Raw genomic sequence first — 14,874 nt, forward strand, 5'->3', positions numbered from 1 at the left:
AGAGACACGTTAGTTTTAAGGTAAAATGTGTTATCAATTCAATTATCATTGTAAAAACCTGAAATGCAAGAATAAAAACAGGAAAGCAAACATATTATTCGAACCTTTGGGCACGGTGCTCTGACTGGGTTTGTGTTTGGGTGTGGACTGGGAACTAACATTTAAGACACATCGCTGCTCATCCATTCGCCCACGCTGGGAATGACTCATTAAGGAAAACATGGTTTCCTGTTCAGCTGAAGTCAAGGCCTAGATGGGGGAAAAAAAGTGTTTCGGTGAGTAAATAAATAATCTGGAATATAAATTGTATGCAAAAAACAAATGGGCGTTCAGACTGCAGACATTATTGTTTCGATGAATAAATGTAATTTACCTCCTGGGATAAAAATGATAGCAGTGACGTGAGCATATACCTGTTTCTGAGATGCTTTATCTTTCGTCTTTGGTTGTTCTATGTCTGAGCCGGGGCTGAATGAGGCTGAACGTGGAGGGCCTGAACCAGATCCAGACGCATCCTTTTTTGGTGAACACTGGGTTGCCGGGGTTAGGGGTAGAGGTAAAGAGCACCTTTGCTCGTCCATTCTGGAACCCTGAAATGCATTACACCAGCACGTCTCAGCATCTATTCAGGAGGCACACTTTTAACACATAACGATCCACAGAGCATTGAGCAAATAATGACTTCATGTAAGAATGTGATCATAACATACTTAGCCCAAAAATAATGTATTACTTTTATGTGCAAAAATCTGCAACAAATTTTAAAATAATTAAACTGTTCAATACTGTATACCGTACATAAAAAAACCGTATCCAATTCCCATTTATACTGTTTTTGCATTGAACACATTTATTATATCCCACTTCTTAGCATTTGTTTGTTCACTTAGGTACACTGTGGTTATATATTGTATGTGGCTCATGCATATATTTGTACATATTTTATTATATTTCTCATTCCTTGTCTTTATTATTTATTTATATCCTCTACATACATTGTGTTATATATTGGAGCAATGTAGACAGACAGACAGACAGACAGACAGACAGACAGACAGACAGACAGACAGATAGATAGATATGTACTTTATTTATCCCCAGGGGGAAATTTGTACGAACATTATTTCTATTTTACATAGTCCTTTATTTTCTTATATTTCTTTATGCTTATATATAATAGCAACTGTAGCATACCAATTTCCCCCCGAGTATCAATGAAGTATTTCTGATTACATCCCATTTGTGCAATATTTTGTCCACAATCTAATTTCAAATTTGTGTAACAGCCACAACCAACATCACCACAGTATTTTGGTACTTTCATCAATTGCTGTTAAAACTGTAAAATATTTTAATATTAAAGGGAACTACTAACCTGGACTTTAGAGACCATGGAAAACAAGTCGTTTGAATCTCCTCCTGCCGATGTGGCATTTTCCTTTCCTAATCCGGGTAATGATGGAAGAGACACTCGCTGGTCGTCAAGCCGTTGGCTCTGAGTGTTGGCCAAGAGGCTGAACAACATTTCAGAATCTAGACCTGGGAAGATGACGTGTGAAAACAGCTGGAATAGTTACTTAACTATATAGAACTTTAAAAACAAAAATGCAATCCGTTGGGAAGAAACGGTAAGTAAGAGGCAATTGCAAACATTGCACCACACTTCTGGAAATGATGACAGAGATGAATAAAGGCAGTTTTAATTTTCACCTGTGTTTGAGGTACTTGCCGCAGGCTTTCTGTGTTTGGGTGTGCAGGGAGCACTCCTGCTAGGATCTAAGGAACAGCGCTGGTCGTCCATGCGTCCCCGCTGGCCATGGACGATTACATTCATGAAATTCTGTTCTTCATTAACATCCGGTAATTCTTCCTATTGGGCAAATACAGTGAGATTAAGATTTGACCAAAGTAAGGATGAACAACATTCAATAATGCATGACACAGTGGGACAGAACAGACTGTCATAGAAGTATGCTCATGCTCAGAGCGAACCTGTAATTGGTTGTCTTGTACCGGCAGATGCTTCCTGTTTCTAACTGGAGTAATCGCTGTCACAGAAATCTGAGGTGCAGAGCCGTGATGGTTATTACTCCTCAGGTCCTGAGAAAACAAGTCACATTTGAGGTAGACTTCAGTCATTTGTTGATCCCACCAGCTGTGCAGGTGCATGCACCTAGCCCTTTCCAACCTATAGTCTAGTACCTGGTCTTTAAACCCTGGCAATGACACTTGCAGTCCATCAAGGTGTTTCCCCCCATAGTTTGAACCTGTGGGGAGTAGGGGTGAAACAATCAACAATCGACAAAAGGACACGTACAATGCAAATAGCATCTTTGTGTCCTCTGTCCCAACCTGCAGGTGTGGTTTTGATTTGTCCCGTTTTAACAGGACCCAGGGAGCACCGCTGGTCTTCCATTCGCCCACGCTGTGAACAACTCACTATGTTGAGGATCTGATCAAGTCCTGGGTCTTCCTGTTGAACATCAGCCAGAAGGAAAAGCAAATAGTGTGAACTAACACAACTTTAATTGCTCTAAACCATTTTTGTCTCATTTCCCAATGCAAATCTTAACACAAAAGTAATTATTCTTAAAAGATAATTGTTTCACCCTCTCACAGTAATAGTCGTGGAACCCATGGTGGGGACCAATCATTTATAATATTTTACAGAGCAAACAAATAAAACACCGTGTAGCAGAATAAACATTAATAGGTTTGCTTCTTTTGGTCACTTATGATCATGAAACACCACTCTGTACACAAATAATTAAAAGATACTTAATGCCATTCTATACAATTAGAACCAAAATATCAGTCAACAAGGCACCAAAACAAAGTGGCAAAATGTACACAAACTTACAGGCATAGGAATGAATGTTTGGCTACAAAGGTCTTACCTGCACAGGGTCGGTAGCTTCTGATTTTGAGTCCACTTTAGCGGCTGCCATCACAGAAAACAATACACAAAAAAGGGAAAGTGTCCCCTACTGAAAACAAGATGAAATGTGAAACAGTACAGGAAGTTACACAAAAGTACTCTCAGTAAGTGATGAATGTATCTATTTGATGTGCAGTGGAAATGAAGATCCTGAATGATGCAACTCCAAATGTGTACTGAATAAGGCTCGGTGGAAAGCTTTTAAAAAGAGGTAAATCCCGAGTATTAACCCATTGACCATCTGTAATCCCAGATGAAAACATAATCCTCAACATGGTGAGGGATGATCTTTTTCACCGGTAGGTGTACATATTCTCCGTTCTGACCTAGCCCTTAAACCCCACATTTGAAATATGTGTTGCATGTAGGCGTGCTCCCAGGTTGTGATATTGAGATGAACAAAACTGGCACTGCGGTAAAAATAACATTTCTAACTCAAATCCTGTATACAAATATACTTAAAAAATAGTAATATATATGATATACTGGAGAAAAGGATGCAATGGTAAATTACCTTGTACTCTAAACATGTAGAGTGATTAACGGAACCGTAAAGTGTCAAAATACTTATCCGTCAAAGCTGTAAAAATAAGTTATAATGAGGACTGAAAATGTTCTGCCCACATTGATCACATAATATATACAGTATATTCAAACTAGAGACGTTTGAGTGTATTCTCTGGACGTTAAGGATATTAGGAGAGCATGTTAGCGGTGGTGGAATAGCGAAGTCAAAAGACGTCCACAATGATTCTGAGCATGGAAGTTTATTCCTCACTTTCAGCATGTGGGACAAAGCTTTAAAGTGGACCACGAGTTGAGATCTTTTTTTTTTTTATTTTCTAAATGTATGCTGACTGAACTTCCACTGGAACACTATGCACAAGACACAATTTCAAGTGAATATCAAGTTTCTTTTATTACTAATTTTTAACAACAAAGAAACAAACACCCACCACACTTGTTCCAAGCAATATATTAAAGCAGATGGTAACTGTGCAAAAAGAGAAGAAAAAAAAAGTATTCCATACTTAATGTCACTGAATATATACGTTACATACTTCTATTGGTTTATATACAGCCACATTAGACTTGATACGATTTTTATTGTGAGATGATCCAGTTTTAAGGGAACGACGACATTTTTAAGTACAAAATAAGGAAAATCTAATATATATTGTAGTAACAAAAATAACAATTTGAATGAGAATAGTAAAAAAATCAAGATATTATTAATGTCTAATTCAATATTGGAATACAATTTCAAATCACAGCAGTGTACAGAGCCCAATTCACAAGAAACAATAAAAAGATCATTCTAAAACAAAATAAAGAATCACAAATGTTTCCTTCCGTGGCTACATCTAAGACGTTCTCACGTTTCACTGCAGACAAAAGAGATGCTGTGACAGAAGACCAGCAACCAATCATCTCAAATGAAAGACTGAACCCTGATTCCAGTATGCTCTACCCTGTTCAGGATCTCACCATCTAACAGTCAGGATTAGGAACTTTGTCCAGACTCTTCAGGTCATTAAGGAAGCTGGTAGGAGTCAGGATGTGAGAAGACCCTGTCAAGGAAAAAGTAACATGTATAATAAAAAGAGGCAAAACTTCTTGAACGCTGCATTTTTTTGGGACAAAAATCGTGGCCTGCTCGACAGCGATCGCTTACCAATCACCACTTCCCATTTCCCATCGGTGGCTCGAGTAACTTCGTAGGCGGAGCGCATCTCTGAATGAGACACCCCACCAATCACGAATATAATAAGTCGAGGGCCGGAGCGATATTCTGTTGGAGATTTATTTTTGTGCCAGTGTCCAAAACGTGCGCTGCTGTAAAAAGGAATTAAAACAATAGTTGAGCAACAAGTAACATTACTAAAACTAAGGGCTACGCAGCCAGTTTCATTACACGGAAATGATCCATCGATGAGCACACCAAATTTGAATAATAGCAAGTACTTCAATAGTATGCAATGCTTTTATACTGTATTCACATGAAATTGGCTCTGGTAAATACATGTGAAAATCTTATAAATGAATTAGTCCTATAGGCAGCAGGTCAGACCACACAACTTCTTCCAGTCTGGAAGCAAAAGGCTCATTATTTAAAATCAGCGGAGGATGTGAAAGGAATAAGTACTGCATGTGTGTGTTATTGTGATGCTTTGCTTCCTACCTCTGCTAACCAGTTTCATAATGTAACAAAAGAGATCAAATTAACCTCACTATATATATATATATATATATATATATATATATATATATATATATATATATATATATATATATATATATATATATATATAGCGTTAACAATATTGACTACTCCGTTTTAATTCTGCACTTTGCTAAAAAGGAAGGAGACAAGCATTGTGCATTATGCAGATTATAAGTCAATCCAGATAGGAATTGCCTGGAGGGATTATAAAGTATTCAAAGCAAAACTGGCTTAATTTATTGTTCTCCTGGATGCACGTCATCACAAGCTTGGCTTTAACTCAGTTATAGGGATAAAAGCTTTGATTTGACAACATTAATCTGCCTGCTACCCCAGTTAATATCGTCGTTGTTGCTTTAAAAAGTACAATCACAAGAGAGGTCACAGAGACCTTTGACCACCAAATTCTTGAAAGTTTATCCTCGAGTGAAAAATGACAGGAATAGAGACCTACACAGCCAAATAATAAATTGAGCTAAACTAATGAACGAATATCACCTTGGATCATAACAACAAAAAAGGCACATTTCAAAATGTTTTTGTTTCATTACTCATTGACCAATTATTCATTTACGTTCATTGTGAATTGGAATAAAGGAACAACGTGCAGCTCACATCTGTTTCCAGCAGCACCTACCTGATTGCTGTCTGAGTCGTGTTGATGGGAGCAGGGTCAGAGATGAACGGCCACAGCTTTCGGTCCAGTTTGTCCTCGATGGCATTCTGCGTTACAGAAACACAGATAGTGTAAAAAAAAACAAACAATCGGAGGGCAAAACATAGCAGGTGTGCGCCGGCAACATCAGACACGTGATTTGGGCTTTGGTACCTCCATGACGTCTTTCATGACGGGAACCCATCTAGAGAGCTGGTAGGTGCTCTCCGTGCGCTCCTTGCGCTCCGGCAGTGTTTTCCCAGCATTGCGGCCCTGACAAACAACATGACGCATGTAACAAATACTGAAGGGGAAACCATATTTGAAAACCGTAACCACGCTGCATTAAAGACATCTACCCCAGCTATAATGTTGCAGCCCAGGTTCTGCAGGTTGGTGATGATGTTGCTGTCGGCCTGTATGTTTGCATGCTGGATGAGCTTGGCAAGGTTCTCCTCCCCGATGCCTACACGGATAACCAGATATGTTACAACGGTGAAGGCAATGGCACCACTTACTTCTCATCACTTCACAACTTTGATCACGTTAACGCTTCTAATTAACAGTTGCACACAAGAATGCTTCTCGTGCACAACGAAATGTAGGGTTTAGCTAAAAATAGGAAGAGTTTTGACAAAGTCGCACCTTTTTTCTTGTGAAATATGTACAGCAGTATGATGCGGATTTTGTCATAGGCCTCAACTTCATTGTTGAGGAGCACAGGAACAATGTTCTTCATGGCATCCTTGAGAGGCTCCCCTTCTTCGTTTGCTCCCATTGCCAGGTCCTGTGGAAGACTCCCGTGTTTAAACATTAACTTCTACTACAACCTCAATTACAACTGTCAGCTGACAGGCGACTCACAGGGCAGCTGACACAGGAGGATGACTAACCTTTGAATCTTATTCAATATCTTTTTCCTCTCTCTTTCATTGCAATGCTATGGTTTTAAGTTTAGTTTAAACTTCTTAAAAAGGTTAACGTTTCTTTGATGAAAGACACTGTCCTAGATTGCAGCGAAAACCTCCAGAGTTGCATTTATAAGCAACACCTCCATGTCAAAAATAATGACACATTTTTGCTTTTATTCTTATCCGAGGCACTGTGTGTGACCTCCCATAAAACTATTGTGAAGCTTTATGATGAATTTGGACAAAGCCTCGTTAACGGCAACCAATAACGAAACAATTTGTGAGCAACTGAACCTAGAGAGCGGCTACACGAGCACATAAAAATAGAGCACATTGTTTTGGTTACAACGCTACACAGGCATCTGTATTGGGTCGGCCAAACAATGTGGAGCACTAAAACAAATGGCAGCTGACACGGAGCTGTTGCTGGTTGGATCACACCATTGGATTAGAGAGGCAGCTTTTAGACATGCCGACACTCCATTAGTGCAGTTGAGGGATTCACTCGTATAAGAAGGGCACATTAACACTTGCATGTCGTAATGCCACAACCATGCGTCGCTTAACATTTCCCGTGTGCTTTGGACTTATCGGATACCGGACTAAATGTGGCAGAATGCATCCCCCTCACAGAGACAAAGCAAGGCTGGCTTATACAAAGGACACACTGGGGCTTGGCACTGGTCTGGACCGTGGCGTTATCCCAAGGCTCATGTAGAGGGAGGGATTTCCACATTACTAAGTAGTGCATGCGTTATTAAATGCCTTTACAGTAATGACATAACGGCTTCTTGTGCAGCTAGAGATATATATATATATATATATATATATATATGGATGTTGACGTCCGGTCCCAAGCTTCTTATGCACCATTACGATTCTATATTAAATATCACAAGACCAGTGGAGCTATAAATAAAGACGCCATGACGTCGAGGTCACTTTGCGTGGAGAGTGAGCGAGACACAGAGTTGATCCCCTGTGATATAAAAACTACAGATTGACGGGTTGTTTTGCCAACAACAGCGCACGAGAAGACAAATTCCAAGAATATTGAACTTGACTTTGACAGTAAAAGTGAAAACATCAAATCGATTTAATTCCAATCGGACACCCAAAAGACTACCGACCTGTTCCACTTCACAAAGCTTATCAAGAGAGGCCTTGTATGTCTTCATACACTCTTCGGCTAGGTGCAAGTGAGTAGAGTACTGTGAATGAAAATGTATTCGGATTATTGTGAATTCATAAATTTGTGGTTATAATAAAATCATCGCATGATATATAAAAGCTATAAAACATTTTTCTTAACGCTACAGGCAAGACGGACAACTGATGAGAGACTTTCTGGAGCTACTCCAGAGATTCTTGACATGTTGGACCGTCAATGTTTGGGCAAATTAACAACAATGTGGTCAAAATTTAAGTTTAGACTTGTTTAAACTAACTGTTCAATTTACTGTTCGAAGTGTCTCCTAATACAATATGTTCAACATCCTTACAGTACTGGCTTTACAATAGAAACATGATAATTAGATGAGAATATTACTAGTGACAAGTTTATCTTCATCCCACTCACCATGCTCAGCTCCTTTTGGTACTGGGGCATCTTCTTTAACATCTGAGAGAGATCTTTCATGTTGGCCTGGGATGCAAAACATTTTTTTTATTAAAAATAGCATAACATAAAAGTTGTGTTCATCATACACATCTGTAATAAGAACTGAACCGCAACGAGAACTGCACGAGCACTCACATTGTCGGTGCACATTCTCTTGCTCTGGCAAAAGGTGCGAAGAAGCTCCGTCACTTTCCTGCAACAACGGGTTTTCAAAAATGATTAGTCAAATACGACGCTACTGTTTTACTTACTTTAACTTATTGGCATAGTATAGTGTACAATTTCTAACTGTTCGGAAAGCAAAAGCATGAGGAGGACATGAAAAGGATGACAGTGACACGAGAGAGACTTTAATCGAGTTGTGACAGACTTACTTAGTGACATCAGCGATGTGCATATGCCTGAGCTGAACCCAGAGCTCGTCATCTTCGTCCAATAACACTTCTCTGTCATTTGAATTCCCAATGCCGGTTGACTGATAACTGAACACAAGTAGACGCATAAAACACACGATTGGCTCTGGAGAAACGGTTCGCCCCAAGACAGCACAGTGATCTGGAGAAGCAAATGAGCAGTAGTGCATATTTAATACGATGCTCACTCACGTGTAGATATCCTGTTTGATATCTAGCAAGTCGTGGGCCATTGCCTGGAAGGTCAACTCATGCAGAATAGGCGAGATGGGATCAAACCCACGATCAACAATGAGTAGCTGGGATCGCGCCTTATCTGGACCCTAAAACCAATGAACAGAAGGGATATCAATTAAGACAAACCAAAGATTTGATGCACCAATGCACAATAAAAGAGGATCTAGTCGACAGTATGCATGAAAGATATGGCCCTTCGTTATCTTTTTGCAACTCCGTCATGCAGCAAAAGTCTTTTATCAATGCGAGTTAGAGAAGAGAATGCTAAGACAGCACAGCCATTGTTATGCACTTCAGATGTATGGGGGCAAAAAGAAAACAGAAATACATGCCTGTTGAGACCCATCTCAGGATTAAGGAATTGTCGGCTAAGAAGACAGATAAGGAGAAGGGAAAAGGTCCAGCAAGGCGTGAGAAAAACACAGGAATTAAAACCCAGAAACCAAAGAAACCATTAAAACGTCCTCAGCCTGTGAAGGTGACGAGCTGCCGAATCCCAAAGGAAGTCTATTCTCTGATGCAGAAAAGTTGGTTTAGCAGAAGAAAAAAAAAAAGCAGCTTAAGAATTTAGAATGCAAGAATTCTAATAATACAGTCGAGCACATAGGAATTGTTGTGGATGGTGACGGAAGTAGTTCCTAACCTCGCCCATGCTGGGGTTGTCAGCTTTGTGAGCAGTGAGGCGCTGGTGGACCTCATCAGCCAGTCTGGCATTCTCCTCTGGTCCCCTTAGAGAGAGATACAAACAACGGAATCAGCAAATTCTGTGACAAGTTACTTTTAGTTGACTTTTGTGAGAGGTTTTCATACTTGCGGTAACGGATCGCAGGGTACTCCTTCAGTGTATCACACAGGGTCGCGATCTGCTCGGCCAGATTTTCCAGCATTTTGTCTTTTCTTTCATTTGGCTCAGAACTGTAGAAGGAGTACAAGGAGCTTGGATCGTCCAGGGAGAATACCTGCAGGGGTGAGGTTAGCCTCAATTTAACCACATCGTTTATGTTTACAACAATCAAGCTGCAATATATATATATATTTTTTTACATTACCAACGGAAAACAAATGAGGAAATGATAAAATGTGTCACTCTTAGTAATACACCCTCAGCTCTAAAGCAGCATTTGTTTCACTCTTAACTCGTAAAAAAAAAGCTCTGATAAACCCACTGTATGCTAGCAGACAAAAATCAACCCTGGTGGTAAAACCCACCAAACATCACACAGAAAACACAGGCGACACGCTGTTGAACAACATGGATTTAGCATTTAGCAGCTAGCCAGATCATTTTCTCAGGAGCTGTCGGTCACCAAAACACAAGTAAAACAAAAGTGACTGAAGAACAATGTGGCCAAAAGAATCAAGTAAACAGGAGATCATTCCTACCTGAGACTCATACGGCAGGAAAGCAACATTGATCTCTTTTAAAGTCTTGACAACCTTGGAGACTCTGGATCTCCCAATCTCGGCAAAGAGACCATCTGGACAAGCTGTGGAAGCAAACATCAATAAATAACGGCAATGCAAGTATTCAGTATATTTTGAAACTTTAAATGTTTTGCACAGTACTTTTGAAAATAGCTGATCAATAAATATGGTTCCCACAGGTTTAAGTCGTTTTTCATCGTGAAATCAATGATGAAAACACACACAGTACACACACAGACAATCTTACTATCGGTGAAGAAGATGTGTGCTGCTTTGTAAGTAAAGGCAGCGTCTTTGAAGTCATTAATGAGAGCACGAACAGACTGTAATTGAAAACAAATTTTGTTTAAAATGTTAGGATAGTGAGAGAAATCACAATGAACACAGAAGATCTTGCTGAGGGAACTCTGAGGAAGAACAGCAGACCTTCTCCACGGGGGAAATCAGATAAATGGCCTCCAAGCTAGAGATGGGCTCCCTGCGTTTATTGATGTCCTCCACAACTGAAAAGGATAAAACAGAGGATTTTTAATTCAATCTAAAACAGTCTCACTTGATCAATATGCTACTGCAAATAAAACATCATCTTGTAAAGGGAAAGTTGGCATGTCAATCTCCCATGGGAAATTCACACATCTGGTGCTTCTTTTAATAAGGCTGGCGAGAGTTTTTTATCAAATATATCAGTGACCATTCATGCACTGGGGACAGTGGACATTTATAACTTAAGAAATACTTTGGCCATCCATTAGTATGTGACAGGACAGCTATAAATATCCCCTGATTGCTCTATGACAGTTTGATAGAGGTTGGTAAAAACCTGATATCCATTATTTTTTTAAAGTTCGAACCCTCGTGTTTGCAACGATCCACAGGATGCAAGACCGTTAATTATCCGCATACTTACTGGTCACGCCCTCTGCCAAGATGTCTGACATCTTGCAGCAAGAGGACAGAATCCGCATGCTCATGTGATCCACGATGAGAACCTGGAGAAACACGAGACAAACAGGTTAGAAATTCAGTGTGACAAGATCTTCTTCATTCTTATTGAGCAACTGTTACCTTCCATTCTCCATCCTTCTTTACACTCTTTATGACCCCACTGAGGATTTCTGTAGAAGAATTAAATTGAATGGATGGTTAGAAAACAATCAATCATTTGGAAACATTTCTTGCGCTGCACAAAAAAGGTTTACGTGAATTTTAGCAACGACTCCAATATGGAAATATCTGGCAATAAGGTTTGTGAAACAGAACTAACACCATAATAATAATTTATGTGATACCTATAATTTGCAGTGACTCACATTTTTGTTACAGCATCCATTTATACAATTCATTTTTGGGAACATTCTCCTTTACTTGTAGACAAAGAGTGACATTTTATATACTGCGGGTCAGTGGGTAAAGAGTAAAAATACATGCGTTAATTGAAATGTTGTCTTTTCTGCCTACAGTCACTGTAAGGAGATTCAAGAGCAAGTCAAATATCTATTTGAAACGTTGTGACATTTCTTATATTAAGCCAATGCAAAGGGTTAAAGGTCGGCTGTGTGTGTCTAAAACCCTCTTAACCCAGAACCAGGAACAAACCTCACATTTAGTACTTGTATTTACCAACTTGTGGTGCAACTTCCTTATGTGATATTGTTGCGATTACAGTGTACGAAGATCAGACAAAAGCATAGTTGTTCCAGTGACTTCATAGGCACAACAGCTGCGGTGTGGCACTCCCCGTGAAACCAAGTGTGAGGGTTTAGTGCAGTGTTTTATTGTGACAGTGGGCCATCTTACCCAAAATGCTCTGAAATAAAACATACAGAGCAAAGGTGCTATTCCACAAAACAAAATCCATTAGTCGTTAGTGTGGCTATTGTTTTAGGCCATCATATAGTCACCAGGATCTGGGTGGCTTAACATTTCCTCCCTTTAATAGTGCACAGAAGGGAGGACGGTGTGGGAATAAAATAGAAACATGAAGAACTACATCGATGTGATATCATGTTCATCACTCGACTTCCTAGTCTAACCTCATTATAAACCCACCTGTGACTCCCTAAGACATATGATTGATTCTTATAGGCCAAGTCTTACCACCACATCTATTCACTTGCTAATTGATGCGCTAATTGGCTGGTTAATTCAGCAATTCATTATGAAAAAACAAACATTTTTACACTACACCTACGTTAAAGATCATTGTCATTACTACGCTATGAATTGTTTCCACGAATAGATTGGTGAGGTTCCTGGATATTTCAGTGGATACTGGATGAATATTTGTTTGCTTAGATAGGCAAAACTATAATCTAGTTTGTACCAATTTACATTTAACGACGTAGAACTGTCTGCCAGGACCACGAGGAAAATGAATCACTGACAAAAGGTTGTGTCATGCACAACCCATTTCCAAACAGCCAACTGGAAAAGATGACGACTTGAAGCTGGGGCCTTCCACCTCAACGCAGACCATCAAACCATTGTAGCAGTCTTAATCTAAGCCTATATACATTTGTGCCTCTTTACAATGTAGCAAAATATCTGCATGCATAATTGCCAGGCATCAGCCAGTCTTGCCTCTTGGAGACTTATATTAATTGGCATTATAGTGACAATGGAAAGTGGCAAGGAAGACGGCCTGCACTCTCCTATGCTTAGCTTAACTTGTGTGTACAACAATATTTCCAAGGATTAGATCATGCATGATAAGACCTGTCCTCATGCCACCGCTATAGCAGCGGTTGCAGATTTCCTAAGCCCAGACCCAGCATCACAAACATGTGTTTTATATTCAAATCAGTTGCAATTAAAAACTCACGGTTATAAATAGGCCTAGAATAAACAAATAGCAAGTCATCGTTGGTCTAAACTGTGAGTCCTGGGGTCAGAGTTACTTCTATTACTAGAGCACAATTGAAGATTTGAGCAATTCTGTGTCACAGGTTTGTTCACACTACACTCCTCCCTCTGACATAATGAAACGGTTGCGTGAGAGTATAAACAAATTAGCCTTTAAACATTATAAGTTCTTTAGAACAACTGAAACCCTGAATGCAAATACTTGTGATTAAATAGCCATTACATAATGCTATTTATCTTTGATTTGCAAATACACAATGTATTCATTCATCATTATTATATAAAGATTTAAGAGATGCTTTAAGCACAATTGATTCTATGACGTTATTGAAATAGTTAGGCTTTTTGTAAAAACGAAATAAGTTAACATTGAAATATCATTTACTTTAAAATAATTTTGTAACAACAGTTCACATTCTATTGACGTTTAATTCCGTACAACACGAGTGATTTAGCGTTAGTCCTTCTGAAGTGAAGTTACCGGACTTCCTCTTTGGGTTCACTAATGGTAGCTCACATTTAGGACCAACACGACAATGGTCACAACATCGTCAGTCACTGAAGCCGTCGATTTTCACAGCCGCCCAACAACAAACCACCATTTCTCCTCGGCTAATGGTGTTACCAACACTGGCAACACCATACAAATGTGTATCAATGACTTGGTTATCGATGACATTATGTCCTCAGGTAGTGTTAGCATTTACATTGTGACCTGGAACAGGAAGAACCTGAGCTCGACCAGCAGTGCTTCTGATAAAGGTTTAGCTTTCAATTCATCGAGCTCCTTCGAGACTAAATCAACAACCTGTGTATTTTATTTGTAATAAACTTCTGAAAGTGAACACAGCGATTAAACGAATGTGTAACTTACTTTCTCCAACTACCGCCTTCAGCCCACTCGGTGCCATCTTGACAGCAACCTGTTGGCTCGTTTGTCGGTCACTTCCTTGTTGTTAAAGCCTGTATGAGCCGAGCACACAGGCTTTAACAGTGAAATGTTGCCCTCTATTGCCCGATACTGCTATTGCATGAACACGTCTCATACACTTGATACCAATTGTTGTGCAGTAACCTTGTTGAAACAATTAGCAAAACGTGTGGGAAATATCAGTTAAAGTACATTAATCATATGGTGTAATTTGCAGTTTTATACTTCGTATTCAAAATGCTTTATGAATTGTTATTCTTTAAGGCTCCAACCATGCACATTCTGGGCAAAATGATTAGATGGTGTTGCACAATGAATAGCACTGTAGTATCATATGATATGTCACAGCGCCATCATTCCACTTCATATAGGGTGTTGAATCAGAAAAGGTTTATTGCCAAGTAAGTTACACATACAAAGAATGGGGCTTGGTGATTGGTGCATAAAAATAAACAGTGCAATAGTATGAGACATCATTTAAATAGATGTTAAGTACTTGAAGTCCTGGGTTATTGTGGAGCCCAGGAAATGGAAGGACTCCACAGATTCAACGGGGGAGTCACACAGGGCGATAGGGTCAGGAAATCCACAACCATCTCCACTGTCTTTAGAGCGTTGAGCTCTTAGTTGTTTAGTCAGCACCGGGTCACCAGATGG

The 14,874-nt window shown here is 39.5% G+C and overlaps 1 protein-coding gene across 1 annotated transcript; it reads right to left on the reverse strand.

The window, feature by feature from the left end:
• Positions 1–3,838: 3,838 nt before the first annotated feature.
• Positions 3,839–14,222, reverse strand: stxbp2 (syntaxin binding protein 2). Its single transcript, XM_079281245.1, has 19 exons — positions 14,161–14,222; positions 11,490–11,539; positions 11,332–11,413; positions 10,851–10,927; positions 10,672–10,747; positions 10,383–10,486; positions 9,810–9,958; positions 9,643–9,727; positions 8,955–9,085; positions 8,724–8,831; positions 8,485–8,542; positions 8,308–8,373; positions 7,859–7,939; positions 6,463–6,604; positions 6,177–6,283; positions 5,992–6,090; positions 5,800–5,885; positions 4,614–4,774; positions 3,839–4,509 (listed from the first exon to the last, which is right to left on the reverse strand). Exons 1-19 carry the CDS (start codon positions 14,195–14,197, stop codon positions 4,430–4,432), a joined length of 1,779 nt encoding a protein of 592 aa, XP_079137371.1. The 5' UTR covers positions 14,198–14,222; the 3' UTR covers positions 3,839–4,429.
• Positions 14,223–14,874: the final 652 nt, after the last annotated feature.

This window comes from Melanostigma gelatinosum (genome assembly GCF_949748355.1).
Source record: "Melanostigma gelatinosum genome assembly, chromosome: 13".
Lineage (NCBI taxonomy): Eukaryota > Metazoa > Chordata > Actinopteri > Perciformes > Zoarcidae > Melanostigma > Melanostigma gelatinosum.